Source organism: Staurois parvus, unplaced genomic scaffold (assembly GCF_062004578.1).
Source record: "Staurois parvus isolate SC_StPar_1 unplaced genomic scaffold, SC_StPar_1.0 ptg000059l, whole genome shotgun sequence".
Lineage (NCBI taxonomy): Eukaryota > Metazoa > Chordata > Amphibia > Anura > Ranidae > Staurois > Staurois parvus.
The window spans coordinates 33550-54111 of record NW_028317855.1 but is presented as its reverse complement, the minus strand read 5'-3'; the positions used below and the strand labels follow the sequence as shown (position 1 = coordinate 54111).

At 39.9% G+C, this 20562-nt stretch overlaps 1 protein-coding gene across 4 annotated transcripts in view; it reads right to left on the bottom strand.

The window, feature by feature from the left end:
* The window catches only part of ARID4B (AT-rich interaction domain 4B), an 851761-nt gene that overhangs the window by 814334 nt on the left and 16865 nt on the right, over nucleotides 1–20562 (bottom strand). For all 4 annotated transcript variants that reach the window (XR_016311497.1, XM_089668527.1, XM_089668528.1 and 1 more), the window contains exon 2: nucleotides 5127–5237. Coding sequence is in view for 3 of the 4 variants with exons in the window: in XM_089668527.1 (XP_089524653.1) it covers nucleotides 5127–5237 (111 nt within the window). In the remaining variant the exon portion in view is untranslated. The remainder of the gene's footprint in view (nucleotides 1–5126; nucleotides 5238–20562) is intronic.

Below are 20562 nucleotides of genomic sequence, written 5' to 3'. Positions count from 1 at the left end.
TTTAATTAATTTTGTCCTTTCCTCACTTCATAGCTAGGGGATGTTGTATGTAGTTAGTCCCACCCTTCTTTTTCATTCTTGGCCTCCATTCACAACATGTACTACTGTATTCTGCTGGAGCCAAACACATGATTTTTTTTTTGACTATTTGATGTTCATCTGTTAAGATCTGCACAAGTTTTCAATTAAAGCTTCTACGATCTGCAGAAGGTCATTTGGATTGAGTGTCTGCCAAGCTACTAGACTGTAAATTAAGCTATCTCACCACAACTGGACCAGTTATAGAGATTTTACTTTCAGTGCTTAGGGTACCGATTCAAAACAAACACAAACATATGGTGGGGTTTTCTCACATTTGACTACAAAATTGGAAATACACTTTAAGAGGCAATAGTTACATGGAACTTGACTGTGTATACAGCATATACTGTATGTGCCAGTGTTGTACCCACAAACGTTGTTTACCACTTGAGTACCAGCTTATATATACCTCAAGCTTGCCAGGCCATTTTTCAGTGCTGTGATGAAGCACTGCAGTTTTATTGACAACGTCACTGTCATGCAGTAATGTACCCAAATTGATGTTATATCTTTTTTTTTTCTTTTTTTTTTTTAGACAGTGCTTTTTGTATTTAACAGGCAGGGTTTTTTTTACAAGAACTCAAAATTAAAAAAAAAAACCCTTTTCACCTTACTTGGTTATAAAACTGTTGAGACAGTATGATCAGACACAAAATGACCCTTTTTTGAAAGTGGATACACCCAAGGTGTTTTTGGATATAAAAACATGCAGGTATTGAAATGGGTAGTACAAAACCAAAAAGATTCCCTGTGCTTAGTGTACAAATTAAAGATATGTGACAAAAGAAATACCAAAATTTCCAAATACTAGATGTCAAAACATACTTCTCACTAATGCACTAGATGCACTGTCAATTTAAGGTGCTATTCATGCCAGAGGCAAATCTATGGGTGCAAGGTGTTCAATGCAGGAGGGGGGCTCATTGTGCTCTGACCTACACTGCACCTATGGATGATCCGTCCCTGGTTGGTAGTTCCTGGAGCAGGTGAAATTGGACAGTTGGGGGTGATTGGTGCAGCGGTGGTGTCACCTACAACCAACCAACAATCTCCCTGTATGGTTTTCTATGGAGCAGCTGAAAACCAGTTCTCCTGTGGATTTCAGCTGATCGACTTAAAGCCTTACAGGGAGACCGATGCTTTTTCGCTAGGGATGTACCAAAATCTCAGTGGCCGAAAGGTTTCGGTCGAAAACACCCCTATCGGCCTTTGGCCGATATAAAAATAAGCACTGGTTCAGGTGCCGAAAATAACCCTGCCTTTCCACACCCCCCGCTGCCACCGCTCGGTGGTTCTCAGCCTTACCTGAGAAACCATCAAACAATCCTGGCGATGGGCATAGAGGTAAGTTATGGAATGATGGCCTCCACTCATATCTATGCCTTTGGAGGACCAGAATGACGTCATTATGTCTCTTCCAGTTCCGGCATCTTGTAAACAAGGCCATTTTTTTTTTTAAACACTAGATCAATGCTTTTGTTGATCTATGCTTTAGAGGAGAGATGTGGAGTCTTATTGACCCCATATCTCTCCATAAAGAGGACCTGTCACTACTTATTTATATCTCAAGGGATGCATGAATTTCTTGTGATAGGATTAAAAGTGATTAAGTAGAAAAACAAAAATTTAAGAAAATTTTAGGGACAGTGTAAAAAAAAAAAAAAAAAAAAAGAAGTTTAAAGTGCCCCCGTCCCCCTGTGCTCGCACATAGTAGTGATCACGTACGTAGGCCACGCCTACATATGTAAACGGTGTTAAAACCCCACATGCGAGGTATCGCCACGATCAGAGCAAAAGCAATAATTCTAGCACTAGACATTCTCTAACTTTAAACTGGTAACCTGTAGAAATTTTTATAGCATCACCCATGGATACCTGTAAGTACCGTAGTTTCCACGAGCGTGCGCAATTTGAAAGCATGACATGTTGGGTATCTATTTACTCGGTGTAACATCATCTTTCATATTTTACAAAACAAATAGAGTATATAATTAGGTTTTTTTTTATTTTTTTTAATTTAAATATTTATTCATTTTCAAACAGACCAATACAAAATTTTACAATGGAAAATACAACATAACAAAATCTCATAAAACCCTTATTTCGTATCATTTTCTCCCCCTAACTCCCTTCCTTTCAACCCACCCTCCACCCCATCCCACTTCTTTAAACCCATGACATCTATTTGATCGACTAATATCTCACATCCTCTGGATATAAAGAATTGAAAGAAAGAAAGACAAAATTACTATATTTTCTCCTTTTCCTTTCCCCTTTTCCCTTCCTCTCTTCTTGTTCTCTCTTTCCCCTTTCTTTACACTTACTTATTCAGTACCTTCTTTTACCTTTACCTTAAACTCCTCCCATTTCTCCCATTTCATATAGTATGCTACCATCCTATCTTCCTGTGTATAATAAAGTTTTTCCAATCTAGCGATCTGGTCGACTCTATTCATCCAATCCTCTTCTCTCGGTGCCTCAACTTTGCGCCAAAACCTGGGGATCAAACTTTTTGCTGCATTTAGGTAACTCCCTATACCCAGTTCTTTATATTTATTCTCAGATATTATTGAGTTATGAAAAAGACAGGTTTCAGGGTCCAGTCCGATCTCCGTTCCAGTAATAATCCTAATTTGATTGATAACTTTTTTCCAATAGACTTGTATTTTTAAACATTCCCACCATATGTGGTACATCGTGCCCAACCCTCCACATCCTCGCCAACACCAAGGTTGTTTTTCCCCACTCATCTTGTGCACAATCATAGGTGTAACATACCACCTTGTCAAACATTTAAAGTTCATTTCCACCTCACGCATGCTTATATTTTCGTGTACCATTTTATATATTTTTCTCTGTGTGTGCTCTTCCCACTCCACTTCTAAGTCCCTTTCCCATTTTCCTATGTACTTTAGTTTTGACTTACTATCTAAATCAGTGAGAGCTTTGTATGCTTTAGCAGTGCTGTGTTTCCCATCACCTCGAGCTTCTAAGTATTTCTCAAATACATTCCAATCTTTCCTAGTTCTAAGGGGCTTCGTCAGTTTCTCCACAAATTGTTTCAGTTGATTATACCTCCATATATCTATCTTAGTGAAAATCTTTCCCTCTTCCCTTTTCAAATCCTCCAGTGTTCTTAATTTTACCCCCTCCATTACATCTCTCAACTGAGCGTCTTCCTTCTTAATCCATCTGCCTGTAATTTCCTCTTTACCTGGGGGAAAAAACTCTGAGTTTCTTAGTGGCATTAGCAATGAATTAAAATCCCATTTCCTCTGTTTGTGCATTTTATCCCACTCCCTTATTACAATCCTCGTGTATATACTCATGCTCTCCCCTAATTCTCTAAACTGTACTGGCACCCACACACTCCTACTCAAATCCTTTCTACTAAGTGTATTTTCTATTGTGACCCAATGGTTGCTCTTTGAGTTGTGCGTCCAATCAAAAATTCTTGCTAAAATAACTGCTCTGTGATATCTTTTAAAATCCGGTACTCCCAACCCCCCTTTTTCTTTATTTCTACTTAGCACTTCATATGATATCCTAGGTTTTTTTATTTTTCCATATATATTTTGTTACCAGTCGCTTAATTGTCCTAAAATACACCTCTGGGAGATTAATGGGAATCATCTGGAATTTATACAGTATCTTAGGGACAATTACCAGTTTTATCAGGTTAATACGACCTAGCCAGGAAGGATTTCCTCCACCAATTTTCTTCAATTCCTCCCTAATCTCGTTTAGCAATGGGATATATTTAGTTTTATAAAGGTTTTTCTGTGAAGGAGTGAGTTTTACTCCCAGGTACTTTATTTCTCTATCTTTCCATATAAAGGGAAATTCTCTCTGTATTTTTTCTTTTTCACTCTTTGGAAGATTTATATTTAATATCTCCGTTTTGCTCAGGTTAATTTTTAGATTTGACATTTTCCCATATTCCTTCAGTGCTTTCGTTAGACAGGAATCCCTACTCGCACAGGTGGTTCTAATACATAAGGAAGGTAAAGACATCACCCAGTGCTCAAGTTATAGACCGATATCGTTATTGAACATAGATACGAAGCTTTATGCAAAGGTATTGGCGAATAGGTTAAAAGATCTGATGCCAGATTGGATACATGGAGATCAGGTGGGCTTTGTTAGAGGAAGAGAGGGTCGAGACAATGGGTTGAGATCCCTGCTGCTAATACAGAAAAGTAAAACGGAAAAAAATCCAGTGGTGCTGCTCTCGATAGATGCGGAGAAGGCGTTTGACAGGGTCAACTGGAGTTTTATGATAGATACACTAGAGGTCCTGGGATTGGGTAATAGGATGAGAAAGTGGATTGGAAGGTTGTATGAAGGACCGCCTGCGATGGTAATGGTAAATGGAGAGAGATCAGAGATTTTTTCGATGTCAAAACGGAACCAGACAGGGCTGCCCACTTTCCCCATTGTTGTTTGTCCTATCTCTGGAACCCCTGTTAACAATTAGGAAAAACATAGATATAAGGGGAATTAATGTAGGAAAGATAGAACATAAGATAGCCGCCTTTGCGGACGACTTATTGTTCTATGTTGGAAACCCTAGGATAACACTTCCTAATCTAATGAGGTTTTTTTTTAATCATTAAAGTGTATTTTTATTCTTAAAAAAGTGTGTTCGAAATAGGCAGTTTTTAAAAATAATATTTTCAGTACCCGGCCAAGTGCATCCTGAATTTTCGGGTTTGGCACCAGAATTTTCATTTCGGTGCACCACTATTTTTCACCCAAACATATTACTGTATACTAATTCAGTCTGTGGTAAATCATACTGTTTAATAACAATGTTCTTGACCCTGACTTGAATGATTCTTGGCACAACAGACTGATCTGCAAGGATATATTCAGGTGAGCCAAAAAGCTGCTGTTTTCAGATTTTTCTGATATAACACTTTTTCCAGCAAAAACATATAATTGACTGAAGCTTTCACATGTTTGAAATTGGGTCTGAAGCAGTACCATTTCTGATCTTTTGTGGCATGTCAATGATACAATGAAGTGTAAAATTTGAGGCCTACCTTAACTTTGACCAGCCTTTTTGTAGACTTTATCTTGGCTTCACAGAAAGCACCTCTGTATTTAGCACTTACATCTGTACCAACTGACAGGAAAGGGGGCTCATCTATAGACTGGCAAATAAGATAAAACAGAAAAGAAAATTAAAAATTGTTAAAGCTTCAATATTTGTATTTAATATAGCAGACTAAAATGACATAAAAAAAATAGCAGCATAACACTTTAGTCGCTCTTCTCTTTCATTCTGTGGAAGCAGCGTTCAACTTTGGTAAATACTGATGTGAGTGAAATGCCGCACAATAGCTTCGTTTTTATCATTTGCGATTATTATTAATTAGGGTGGTATTAACTAGATATTAAAATTCAAGTATTATTTGTTTGCAGAAGCTGCACTCTATTCCCCGTCTCCCTTCAGGTTGGCTATATGACAAAAGTGGTAATTTTACTTTAGGGGAGCTTTTTCCATTCAGCTACATTGCAATGCACGCAGAGAAAAGTAATTTGTTTGCATAAATTATTGTGACATCACAAAAAATTGTAGTTCTACTGGATAAACTGGACCACATCCCAAAGAAAAATGAGAACACAAATTTAGTTTGTTATTTCCAAGAAAAAGTTGGAAACACCAATTAGCCATCATGTAGGGTTGTACCATGTATTTGATTTATCCAAGATCCATTTTTTTTAGTCTTAGAGCATACATCTCCGCATGAGGGTAGGGGATATTGACAAGTTACTACTGAAACGTGAAACTAAGTGGATATACAGTTTGGCAGCAACAAAATTTCCAGAGCTTAATGATGTGCTTATTTTTAAGCCTTTCTTATTAATTAGTATGGTTGGCATGGTCCTTTAATGCTGTTCCCCAATAAACTTACATGTTGGTATTGGCACTGATTATTATTCATTTGCAACCATTATTCAACATTTGTGAGGTTCTCCTGAGGGGGTGTTTACTTTCCAGGGTTACTGTATGCATTGAATTTTTTTTGTTCATTGTTAACTAAAATTATTATTTTTTTTGCAATAGCACCACCCTTTTCTTTTTTTCTCCATGGATTGACACGCCTGATGGATGTTGTTGGGGCAGCGGGATCTTTTTAACATGGTGTGGTGTGCTGTCGCACATGCACGTGATGGCACTTCCGATGGATGGTCATGCACATACACAGGGGTTCAATTCAGGCATCTGCACCCCGCCGGTGATGTCAGATGCCAGCAGGGTGGTAGGGATATATAAAAGTCGGCCACATGGTGACTGATATGCTGTGGTCCTGGCCACCAGGAATGCATGCGGCTCATCTCATGGCTTCTCTGCTTTTTCACAGGTAAATGATGCATCTGCTCTCACCTCCACTTTAAACTGTATCTCCAGCAACGCACAGACTTTCTGCAAATCTCAGAACAATTAGTGTATATATTTTGGTCTGTTTGTGGTGATTGATTCTCACCTCCTGTTGCACTTCTTTATGGCTTTGGCCTGTGTCTGTGGTTGGTCTGTCTTTGAGAAACACCCCCCCCAGATGGGGTGGAGTTTTCTGTATGAGTGTGTTTAATGTTGGAGTGTGAAGATGCAGTTGAACACAACATTTTAACTAAAGCAGGATAACCCAAGCAGCAGGAAGATACAACAAAGAAGTCTACTGCACGCTGGATGGACTGCAAGCACCTTGAGAAATATCTCCTACAAGTCTGAGTTCCACTCCATCTACCTTTTTAATATGCCACTTCTACACCTTCCTTTTCATATTACTATCCGGGGTTCCCAAAATCTCATCTCTTTACCCCTATGCTCCACCTCAAAGCTTATACATCTCACCCTCACTGCTACCATCTCCCTACTACTGCTCTCATCACCTCCTGCTGATACTTTACTCACCTGCTGACCCAACACCAGGACTGGAAAGCATGTGCACCCGTATACATCCTGCTCCCATCTTACTTTCCTCACTCTCCTTCCTCGCCTAACCTCTGGGGATATCTCCCCAAACCCTGGTCATCCACCATTTCATCCCCACACCAGGCACCCACTTTCCTCCAGGAATAGCTGCTATCCGCTCAATTTAATATCAGTCCCCATGCTCCCAAAGACCACCCTCCCTTTTTCATGTGCACTCATGTCTCACATCTGTCCATGACCTTTTTGTCTCCCTCTCCCTGAACCTACTAGCAATTACAGAAACCTGGCTTTAAGCAGCAGATTCTTCTCCAGCAGCACTTTCCAATGGAGGCCTTCTCTGGACCCACTTGTAGTATATTGTGTATAATATATATATTGAAGACATTGAAACACATACTGACAGGCCAGTGATAAGACCACTTTACACACCAAAAGGACACCTTACTATGTTAATGTATGCAGGAAGTAATTACCTTCCCTTTGTTGTGTTGGGTTAACCTGTTTTTGGGTAAATATATGGAGAGTCAGGGGAAGTTTCTAGGTCTAGACACATAAGATCAAACATGCTAATAAAAGTGGCCAATCGGAGTGCTTGCCATTGTACTGAATGGGGAAAAATGTGTATATTAACACAGGACACAGAACACAGGATAGTATACTTGGGATAGAGCACAGGTCAGGATACATGGGACAGAATACAGGTTGTATGGCAGCTACCTAGGTGCATATTATAGATTGGACATATGCTGGATGGTGTAGTATCTCTATGCTTGATATGAGGTATCTTGAATAGGACTTTGAGAGCTGTTGTTCGTTGTAACATTTACAAGTATTCAACTGAATTTCTATCATCTGTAACAAATATCTTTATCCGAATAAATGCATCTCTCTGGAAAAGGACTATTGGTTGCTGCGGGAATAGTATATATATATATATATAAATATACACTGGTCATACGTCCTCCATTATTGATATAAGACAACAGATTTGTCTTATGAACTGTTTCTGTGTGGACTTCATTATTTTAAGACAACACCACTCACCCAGACCCAGTGGTCGAAAAGTAGGTGGGGTTGGTTTGCTTCTATCCCCACTGAGAACCTGTCAAGTCTTCCCTAACCCTCCCTCTCTATCCTTCTCTTCTTTTGAGACTCACTGCATTCGGCTGTTTTCTCCCATTTCTCTGAGGATTGCAGTGATCTATTTGCCTCCTGGACCGGTGTCCCGCTTTCTTGATGATTTCTCTGCCTGGCTACCCTACTTTCTCTCCTCTGAACTACCCACTATCATTCTTGGAGATTTTAACATCCCCATTAATGAGAACAACCCAGCTACATCCCAACTCTTCAACTTAACCTCATCTTTTGCCTTAACACAATGGACACAGTCCTCCACTCACTCTGATGGGAATCCATTAGACCTTGTTTTCTCCCATCGTTGCACTCCCTGCAACCTCACAAACACCCCCTTTCCTCTCTCTGATCATAATCTCATCACCTTCACAGTGTCCTCGTCTTCAAACACCTAACCCTCCAAGCAGCAAACAATTACCTGCAGAAACCTTCACAACTTGAACCCTGATCTTTTTCACTCTGCAACTATGACAGAATCTCTCCCCTGTCCTGCCCTGACCTGGCCACTGCTGTCTACAACAGTTCGCTTTCATCTACATTAGACTCACTTGCCCCTCTAACAACACAAAGTGTCAGGCCCCAGCCATTACAACCTTGGCAGACTGATAACACCAGAAATCTTAAACGACATAGTCGTGCGCTGGAGTGATAACGGCGTAAAACCAAATTTCACCAAGCTTTCACCGTATATAAATCTGCTTTCTTTACATACAATTCCGCCCTCCATGCTGCCAAACAAGCCTACTTTGTCATTCTCATCAATAGCCTTTCATCCAGTCCTCGTCGTTTCTTCTCCACTTTTAAACTGTCTACTTGCACCACCTCCACCCAGTACCTCACTCACTGCTTATGAGATTGCAAATCATTTCAAAAATAAGATTGATGCAATTAGTAGGGGCATCTCCACAGACATCCATCGCACTTAGCATACCTTATACTAAACCTTCCTCAACATTTTCCTCTTTTGACCTTGTTACTACCGAAGAGGTCACTAAGGTTTTCTCAGATGCCCGTCTCACTACCTGCCCCCTGGATCCTGTCCCCTCACAACTACTACGGTCACCCTCTTCTTCCATCCTATGCTCCCTCACTCACATCTTCAATCTTTCCCTCTCTACTGGTTCCTTCCCCTCCCCTCTAAAGCATGCACACATCACTCCCATACTTAAAAAGCCCTCCCTGGACCCCACCAACCTGAACAACTTAAGACCCATCTCCCTGCTCCCGTTTACCTCGAAACTCTTAGAATGCTTAGTCTACAATCGCCTGAGCTCCTACCTCAATTACAACAACCTCCTTGACCCTTTACAGTTTGGCTTTTGCTCACTACACTCCACTGAAACTGCCCTACTAAAACTCACTAATGATCTACTAACTGCTAAAACCAATGGCCACTACTCTGTACTCTTACTACTTGACCTTTCCGCGGCTTTTGATACTGTTGACCATCCCCTCCTCCTCAAAAAACTCCACTCTCTTGGCCTCCAAGACTCTGCCCTCTCCTGGCTCTACTCCTACCTATCGCAGCACTCCTTCAGCGTTACCTATAACTCTGGCTCCTCCTCTCCACTCCCTTTCTATAGGGGTCCCTCAAGGTTCTGTCCTTGGATCCCTACTCTTCTCCATCTACACCTCCTCCCTTGGTCACTTGATAAACTCCCATGGCTTTAAGGACCATCTCTATGCTGATACACAAATCTATCTTTCTACTCCTCGCCTCTTCATTCTCCTCTCGCATTACTAACCTACTAAATGACATATCGGCATGGATGTCACTATACTTCCTCAAAAACTCAATCTTTCCAAAACTGAGCTCTTACTATTCCCTCCAGCCCGTGCTCCCTCCCCTGACCTCTCCATCAAGATCAATAACACAACCATCAGTTGCTCCCCTCATGCCAGGGTGCTAGGTGTAATCCTAAACTCCAGTCTGTCCTTCCAGTCCCAAATCTTGTAGACTTCACCTCCGCAACATCTCCAAGATATGCCCGTTCTTAACCTCGGAAACTACTAAGCAACTTATTCACTCTCTTGTTATCTCCCGCCTTGATTATTGCACTTCCTCCTCATTGGCCTACCTCATTGCAGGCTATCCCCTCTTCAGTCTATCATGAATGCTGCTGCCAGACTCATCCACCTTACTAACCGTTCTGTATCTGCCACCCCTCTCTGCCAATCCCTCCACTGGCTTCCCATTGCCCAACGGACAAAATTCAAAACATTAACAATAACATATAAAGCCATTTATAACTCTGCCCCAAATTACATCACCAATCTTGTCTCAAAATATCATCCAAACCGTGCTCTCCAGTCCTTGCACAACCTCCTGCTCTTTAGCTCCCTTGTCTCCTCCTCCCATGCTCGTCGCCAGGACTTCTCCAGATCTTCCCCTATCCTCTGGAACTGTCTACTCCAATTTATCAGACTAACGCCTACTCTGCTAACTTTTAGGCAATCTCTGGAAACCTTTCTCTTCAGGGAAGCCTATCCTGCCCTCAGCTAATAATGGAATCTTCTACTCCTCCTACCAGTCCATCCCCCACAGTTACTTCCTTTTGTACCACTAGCCCCTCCCTCTTAGATTGTAAGCTCCAAGGAGCAGGGCCCTCCTAACCCTCTTGTATTGAGCTGTATTGTTGCTGTATTGTCTCCCGTTCTATAGTAAAGCACTGAGCAAACTGTTGGCGCTATGTAACTCCTGTATTATAATAATAATGATACTAATCATCATCTACTCTATATAAAGGGTAAGAGAAACATTTGAACTTTGTAAAGTCTAAAGCCCATTTACATCCTTATTGGACAGTGTTTTGGGCAGTGATGTTGGATTTTCTGACTCCTTTTTTCTATTTTTTATTTTTTCATAGTTTTTGTTTTTCGTGGCTAGAGGGGATTTGTTAGACATAGGGGTTTGAACTACTGCTCTGCTATTCCTTCAGGGCTTGTTCAGTCTACACCTACTGGTGGATGTCCTCATCTTTTAACTGTGGGTAAACCTTCGTACTTGATGATTCCACCTTTGTGAAATTGGAAGATTTATGATGATCGATTCTATACTATAATCTGACGTGTCTAGTTCTGCCTTAGTTACCAGGACCATCTGTATACATATTTTTGTTGTACCATCTTTGATAATAAATACCTTTTTGTCTAGGGATTTTCCCAGGAACAGCCTGGATGCAGATTCTGTCCCTTTTGTGGTGCGCCTAATCCCCCTGCAGTTAATCACATGGGTGCCTGGATTTAATTTTTCTTCTGTTTTGGCATGGAGCATTCCTGGTAAGAGGGCCTTTTCAGGAGAGCCAGTTCAACCATAAAAATATATATAACTGTATTAAAATATGTTAAAAATGTGTATTATTCTAGGTTTGTTTTGCACAATTCATCCATGTGTAACTACTGTATTTTTGTCTCTAGTGGCAGTTCTATGCAGTAAACTGTAAACCTCCTGAGGAAGCCAATGATTAGCAAAACATGTCGAGTTGGAGCTGCTGCATATGTGTTCTTGAGCCACATGGATTCTTTTGGTGGTTTTAAATTGTACAACCACAACATTGTTGTCTTTCAATGTGCTTCTTTACAATAAAAATTTGAATGTTTTTATAAAACAATCTACGTTTTTTGGCACCTCGAAAATCCCTATATTTCAAACTAAATTGGTATTCTTATATTGTGACATGTTAAGATCAAGTTAGATTTGAACAGAAACCATCATAACGTGATATTTTCACAGGTTTGTCATTTTTAAAAATGCAAAGCACAATAGGAGCTGCCTGCAGGTGAGAGTGAAAGAAGCTGAGTGGTGGGCCGAAAAGAGAAAGAGACATATTGGATAGGAGCAGGCACATGCCATTCAAACTGCTGGAGCTGCCCTCAAGCCAGAAGAAAGAATCACGTGGGGTGGCTTCCATAGAAGAAAGTGAATAGCCTCTACAGGGAACCTCTTAGGGCATGTGCAATGAGATTGGCAACAGAGTAGCAAGAGGACCAGCTGCTATATCATTGCCACTAACAGTAAGGAAGCCTATGAAAGTGGAAGAATTAAGCAGGTATTTACCGATAGGGGAAAATTTTTATTGTGACCAGCTAATACACCTGGGTGTAAAGCAGTATTAATGCAAAAACAAAAAAAATGCATTATATTGGAGCTTATGATTAGATTTTGTGGCTGCATCATTTTCTTTGGCTCCCCCCCTCCCCCGTTTTGATCTGGTAATTTGGACAATAACACACCTCCTGTATTAGTGAGACACCACTTTGGAGAAATGAGCACAGGACACAGCAGACAACAGCATTGTCAGTCTGGGGGGATAGGAGTTTTAAATACATGAGCATGTATGAATACAAAAACACATTGAGGCCAAACTCCAGCTAACACTGTATGCTTATAAAGATCGAGTAAAAGTTTTTTTTGCTTTTAGAACAAAAAGGTTTTACATGAATAAATAAAAGCTGACCATTTTAATCATCCCCGTCAGTGGTAAATAGATTTTCTTATCCATGTAAGCTGATACATTCTGTCCAAGTGTACATCAACATCTGTACCAGTGTCTCGTCAACATCTCTCACAGTGTAACACTGCACAAAAACATCTGTCAGTGTCCCAGTGCCCCAACAGGTCAGTGTCCCATTGCAACATCAACAAGTGTCAGTGTCCCTAGTGGATTGTCAACATCTGTTGGTGTCCCTAGTGGACCTTCAACATTTGTCACAGTATACCAGAGTCCCATCAACATCTATCACATCTGCAATAGTGTTCCATTGCAACATTAACATCTGTCAGTGTCAATTCAACATCTGTTGGTGTCCCTAGTGGACCATCAACATCTGTCAGTGTCCCCAGTGGGCCTTCAAAATGTGATAGGTAGTCAGAAAATTGGATGTGTAATTTATGCCCCTATAATGCCTGATGGTGTTCCTTGGATTTTGGGCATCTCTATGTGGTTAGGCTGTGAAAACGATTTATTGCCATACTCAGGTGAAGTATCAGAATGTATTTTGGTGTGTATTTCTTAGTAAGTCCATGCTGTGTATTAGAAATATCTTATAAATTGACAATTTGCCAAAAAAAACTAACAGGTTTTCATTTTCTTCCCACATCTTCCAAAAAAAAAAAAAAAAAATTGTGGCAAAAAAAATGACATGTTCAAAAGACACATTATGCCTCATACTGTAGAAAATATATTTGCTCTCTAAAAACGTGGTCATTTAGTGTGTGTTTTCATTGTCCTGGTGCTCCAGGGCCTTAAAAAATGTGATAGGTAGTCAGGAAATTAGATGCATAAAGGTGCTTCTTGGATTTTGAGCCCCTCTCTGTGGCTAGGCTGTGAAACAAACTCACATGTGGTATTCCGTTACTTGGGAGAAGTAGCAGAATGTGAATTTTGTGGAAAAAGAAAATGTTATTAAGTTTCTTCATTTTCCAGAAGAACTGTGGGAAAAAATTACAAAACTTCAAAAAACTCATCAAGCCTCTTACTAAATACCTCGGACTGTCTACTTTCCAAAAAAGTGGTCATTTGGGAGGGGGGGGGGTATTTGTACTATCCTAGCATGCTAGGGCCTCAAGAATTGAGATAGGCAGTTGGTACATCAGGTGTGATCAATTTTCATTGATATGTACCATAGCTTGTAGACTCAGACCAAATAACATACACTGAGTTGGGTTATTTTTACCAAAGAAATGTAGCAGTATAAATTTTGTCAGTACAATTTTTTCCAAAAAGTTCAGTCTTTTTTTGTTTATTTAGCAAAAAAAAAAAAGCCCCACTGGTTATTAAATACCACCAAAATAAAGCCATTTGTGTGAAAAAAATATTACAATTGTCATATGGGTACAGTGTTGCATGACTAATGAGTAATTGCCATTCAAAGTGAGAGTGCTGAAGGCTGAAAATTGGTCTGGGCAGGAAGGGTGAAAAAGTGTCCAGTACTGAGGTGGTTAAAGCACAATCCTAAAGAAATAGACAAACAATTTTGTAACTTTAAACAATGTACAATTTGCATTTGCCCATACATTATGTATGAATAATGATTATCTAGAAGTTAAAAGGTATAGTCATGGTAACCAGGTTCATTTCATGTAATGCAAATCTTTTACAATGGGTTTTAAAGAGAAATACCACGTGTGGTCCAATACCCTTTTTTCAGGGTGAACGCCTTATAAATATATGAGGGAGGTTGAGATAATGTTTATGTAAATATATTGCATATGGTCAGAACAGTCCAGTCTTTAATTATGTATAGATCCCAAGAGTTTAGTCTCTATAGAAATTTAAACATGCTCTTAAGGTCAGCCTTTAAACCTTTTTACCCTAGAATAACTCTTGAAATAATTTACTAAGTATCAAAAAAAAACCTGCAAAAATGAATGAATGGTGGTCAGTGGGAACAATGCCCCCCTTACAATGGTGGTCAGAATTCCACCCTTACAGACAGCTAAATCATCATTGGTGTCATGGTGTTGGCTCTGGCAAGTGGCATTGGACCCATAATTATGCAGGCACCATAAGATGGAATGTCAACCAGCTACAGCTCAAGGAACCCTTAGCAAGCACTGCAGGAAACCTAGATGAGAATGGCTGCTCTAGGCTGAAATTCAAACACATTTTAAATCAAAATCTGGTAATTGTATCTACATGGGTCTAATAGCCACTATCCAAGATGGATTTCAAATATATATCTTTGGGGCAATTGTGTACATTGTGATAGATTTGAAAAAAAAAGGCATTATTCTAATGCAAAAACTTGCTTAAAAAAGGCTACAGCTTTGATCAGGAGCAGATGCAGCCAAATAATTGTTGTACTCTGATCTCCCAAAAAACAGATATAAAAACTCAATGCCAGTTTTTGTCCCCTATGTGATTAAAAAAAAAAGTTAATAAATTTTTTTTTTTTTAAATGGAAGTTACACCCAAGCATATAACACCCCCAAATTTTTCAAGCCCCCCCCCCACATATGTACACGCGCACAAACCTAAAAGCACATGCTCGGGTGCCTACACTACACATGAAAACGTTGACTGCGATACACGTTACATATCGCCGCACACGCCAGAATGAGAGAAATAATTCCAGCACCAGACGTCCTTCATACACTATACTGAGGACTTATCAGGGCTTTAAAAGTGTCGCCTATGGAAAATAAAGGGTTACTAAAGTTTGTCGCCATTTCACAAGCGCATGCAAATTTAAAGGTTTGACATGTTGGATATCTATTTACTTGCTGCAACCATGTCTTTTATATTTTACAAAAAAAATTGTATAATTTATTGCTCTTTGTGCCCTAAAATTAACTTGTTATAATAACGTGTGACATAAAAAAATTGGAACTATTTTATTCTCTAGGATCTCTGATATCAGAAAATATATCATGTTTTGAGGGTTTGTGTCATCTTCAGGCCTAAAACTATTTTTAAACGTGAGCAAATAACACAAAAACGAGTCTGGCAGAGAAATGGATAAAGGATAAGTCGGACACTCCCCTTTCGTGAAGAGCAGCCAATCGGTGCTCATTACACTGCAGGGTTTCTCCTCTCCCTGCTAGTCCCCGGGGGCGGGGCTGGAGACAGGCAGGGAGGGGAGGAGGAGATAAACAATGTTAAAAATATTAAACGTTTAAGTCCCCATAAAGCCCCTTTGGTTGTTAAAAGGCCCAGACATTACTTAACGGGTTGCCGACCAGCCACAGTACATATACTGCGGCAGGGCGGCACCGCTGCGCAATATCACGCATATAAACGTAATTTTGCATTTCAAGTAGGGGGTGCCCGAGGCACGTGACCTTCCTACCCGCGCCTCCGATCGCGGCCGTTAATCACCGGGTCCCGGTCGGTCATTACCCGCCGGGTCCCGACGATTGCCAGCAAACAGTGACACAGAGCACAGCTGCATTGTTTTCAATGCAGCTCTGCTCCCTGTCAGTTCCCAGCACACTGTCCAGGAGAGCAGAGATTAGCTTTCCGGGAAGGCATGCAACAGTGAAGTACACACCCCCCGCCCACTAGTAAAACACTCACCTCACACAGTTAACCCTTTGATTGCCTAAAAAAGTTAACCTTCCTCCTCAGTGCCATTAGTAGTGTCAGTGTTTTGGTTTTTTTTGCACTGATCACTGTATTGGTGTCACTGGGGATATCAGTGACCCCAAGTCAGTTCCCCTCCAGTGTCAGAATGTCTGCCGCAATGTCTGGCCATAAGTCGCTGATCGCCGCCATTATTAGTATAAAAAAATTTAAAATCCAGTATCTATACCGCCATTTGTAAACGCTATAACTTTAACGTAAACCAATAAATTAACACGTATTGGGATTTTTTTTTTTTAAGCAAAGACATGTCGCAGAATACATTTTGGCTGAAATTTATGACAAAATTAGATTTTTTTTACTGGACATCTTTTATAGCAAAAAGTCCAAAATATTTTCTCAAAATTGTCGTTTTTTTTATAGCGAGAAAAATAAAAACCGCATAGGCGATTAAATACCACCAAAAGAAAGCTCAATTTGTGGGGAAAAAAAAAGATGGAAATTTCATTTTGGTGCTGCGTTGCATGACCGTGCAATTGTCAGTTAAAGTAAACGCAGCGCCGTAACACAAACCGCTTAGGTAACCGCTTCCTGACCGCCCTATAGCAGTAATAATGCTACAGGGCGGCACAGGTGCGCAAAATCATATATATATATATATATATACACACACACATATATACACACACATATACATACATACACACACGATTTGCACTCCCGTGGTTTTCATGCCCCTCCCAGATAGCGTTAGTACACCAGTAATCACATTTAACCCCTTGTTTGCCAGGGAGATGCTTATACACAATAAACCTCCATTGCTAGTATAGTGTCTGAACGGATCAATATCTTTGACCAGATCAGCACTATACCAGCGTTCACTTTAGTATAGCGTCCCCAAAAACGCAGCGTTAGCGGGATCAGCCCTGGCACCTGCCAACACCTGCATTTAGCCCCTACACTTACCCCCCTCCCCTTCTCCCCCAGCAACTGCAGTGTCAGTAGGTCACTGTCACTTGATACATTGCACACAAAACCACATTGTTGGCAGAATCAGGCCTGATCTCTGTTAGCATTTGTTGGTAAATTTTGATGACTCTCATATGCAGCAGAGTGCCAGTACTAGTGCCGTGCTACCTTTTGGTGAACACACTTGGTGGCGACACCAGCGTTCTAGTACATCCTGGTCTTTCACATACCTCTTAGATTGTAAGCTCCCAGGGTCAGGCCCTCCTAACCCTCTTGTTATGAACTGTATTGTTGCTGTATTGTCTCCCGTTATATTATAGAGTACTGCGCAAACTGTTGGCGCTATATAAATCCTGTATAATAATAATACCAGCATTGCAGTATGACTTGGCGACGTGGCGAGTACCATAAGTGTAGAACAAGCTGGTGCAGTGGCGAGCACAAGTATTGTTTGGATTTACGAGGGAAAAAGATGCCCCCAGATGCCCAGACTACATGAGGAGCAGTGGCAAGATAGTTTGGGACTTGGTGTCATCCTTCTCCATATGGGGTACCACTTATATGTGGACAATTTTTATTTAAGCGTGCCACTATTTAGACATTTGTACAATCTTGGAACTGGCGCATGTGGCAAAGTGTGACCACCATTAGAAGTGGGTGGATGCAGGGCGGTATATTCCAATGGTGGGCATACCACACACTTTTTCTGACAGAGATTTCTTCTCTATTTTTCATTCAGTCCACAGGCTTCATACAAAAAAAAAAAAAAAATACATAGCATATACAGTAATGCCTCGGATTACGAATGCCTCTGTTAACGTAATTTTTGGTTTACGAATGAAAATAATGCCTCGGTTTACAAATTTTTTTCACAAAACTAAGTGTATGTCAGTGCTGATTTTTAAATGCAATTGCCATCTTTTTTTTTTTTCTTCAGTATAGTTCACATTAGCTGTCAGTTTCCCAGAGCTAAAGGAAACTTCGTATATTTTAAGAAACTGAAAGGATACATTGTATCTTTTAACTTCGGGAAATAAAACTAAAATAAACTCTCTCTCTTTCATCTGGAGGGGAAAAGTAACTGCTGAATTTCTGAACTACTGTATAGTGAAGGGAAAAAAAAACAAAAAAAAAAAAACAGTAATTACATTTAAAAACTGGTACCTGACAGCTGAGTGAATTACCTGCAATTACATTTTTTTTTTTTTTTTTTTTTTTTTTTTTTTTTTTAATTACCATCAATTCTTTTACATTCATCTGTCAGTGGGGAACCCCGCTGACAGCTGAATTATTAACACATTATTATTATTATACAGTATTTATAAAGCGCCAATAGTTCGCTCAGCGCTGTACATTACAATGGGGGACAGAACAATAACAATACAATACAATACAATGCAAAACACGAGGGGATCGAGGGCCCTGCTCTTTCGAGCTTACAATCTAGGAGGTCATGGTTGTCTACTAAAATACCGCCTAAGTTATTTTATTAACTCATGCAGTATTTTAGTAGTGACAACCATGACCTCCTAGATTGTAAGCTCGAAAGAGCAGGGCCCTCGATCCCCTCGTGTTTTGCATTGTATTGTATTGTATTGTTATTGTTCTGTCCCCCATTGTAATGTACAGCGCTGAGCGAACTATTGGCGCTTTATAAATACTGTATAATAATAATAATGTGTTAATAATTCAGCTGTCAGCGGGGTTCCCCACTGACAGATGAATGTAAAAGAATTGATGGTAATTAAAAAAAAAAAAAAAAAAAAAAAAAAAATGTAATTGCAGGTAATTCACTCAGCTGTCAGGTACCAGTTTTTAAATGTAATTACTGTTTTTTTTTTTTTGTTTTTTTTTCCCTTCACTATACAGTAGTTCAGAAATTCAGCAGTTACTTTTCCCCTCCAGATGAAAGAGAGAGAGTTTATTTTAGTTTTATTTCCCGAAGTTAAAAGATACAATGTATCCTTTCAGTTTCTTAAAATATACGAAGTTTCCTTTAGCTCTGGGAAACTGACAGCTAATGTGAACTATACTGAAGAAAAAAAAAAAAGATGGCAATTGCATTTAAAAATCAGCACTGACATACACTTAGTTTTGTGAAAAAAATTTGTAAACCGAGGCATTATTTTCATTCGTAAACCAAAAATTACGTTAACAGAGGCATTCGTAATCCGAGGCATTACTGTATATGCTATGTATTTTTTTTTTTTTTTTTTTAATTACCATCAATTCTTTTACATTCATCTGTCAGTGGGGAACCCCGCTGACAGCTGAATTATTAACACATTATTATTATTATACAGTATTTATAAAGCGCCAATAGTTCGCTCAGCGCTGTACATTACAATGGGGGACAGAACAATAACAATACAATACAATACAATGCAAAACACGAGGGGATCGAGGGCCCTGCTCTTTCGAGCTTACAATCTAGGAGGTCATGGTTGTCACTACTAAAATACTGCATGAGTTAATAAAATAACTTAGGCGGTATTTTAGTAGTGTTTACTGTTTTTCTGACCTTCTGAATGGAATGGTTTTCAATGCATTCCTATGGGAAACAGTGTTTCGGTTTACGAATTTTTCGCTATATGAAATGTCCTGCAGAACGAATTAAATTCGTAAGCTGAGGTACTGGTATATCACTGACTTTGAATGGTTATACCAGGATGATGCCTACAGCTGCAGACATCATCCTGGTATCGTTTTTTTCAGCCGGCGATTGGCTTTCATGTAAAAGCAATCCTAGTGGCTAATTAGCTGCAGGATTGCTTTTACAAGCAGCGGAAGATTATGCACCCTCCCCCACTGCCTTCTCGGGCAGTCCTGTGCCATCGGGGATGTGCCACCTGAGAATGCAGCCGGTGGTTCTGCCAGCTGACCATAGAGCTGATTGGAGACCAAAATGGTGCCAATCATCTCTATAGCCTAAGAAATCGGAAGCTACGAGCATTTCATCACTTCAGTTTCACAGGATATAAACAGCGCCATTTGTAAATTGGGAAAGGATCTGATTACACCGATCTTGGTTTGATTAGATCATGTAAGGGCAGAGGAGATATCCAGAGACTGATAGAACCCAATTTCTCAAAAAAGAATATATGACAATGCCCATTGAAGTTATAGGGGATATTTGCATTCCCTGTGATAGCATTAAAAGTGATCAAAAAAAATAAATAAATAATAATAATAATAATGAAGGGACAGTGTAAAAATAATAAAAAAAATCAAAATAAAAACAAAAATAACAAAAAACCCTTGCCTCCCTGACCACGCGCGCATCTGTAAAGACAGTGAAGCATGGTTGCGCAAGCATCATGATATGGGGATGTTTCTCATACTACGGTGTTGGGCCTATTTATCGCATACCAGGGATCATGGATCAGTTTGAATACATCAGAATACTTGAAG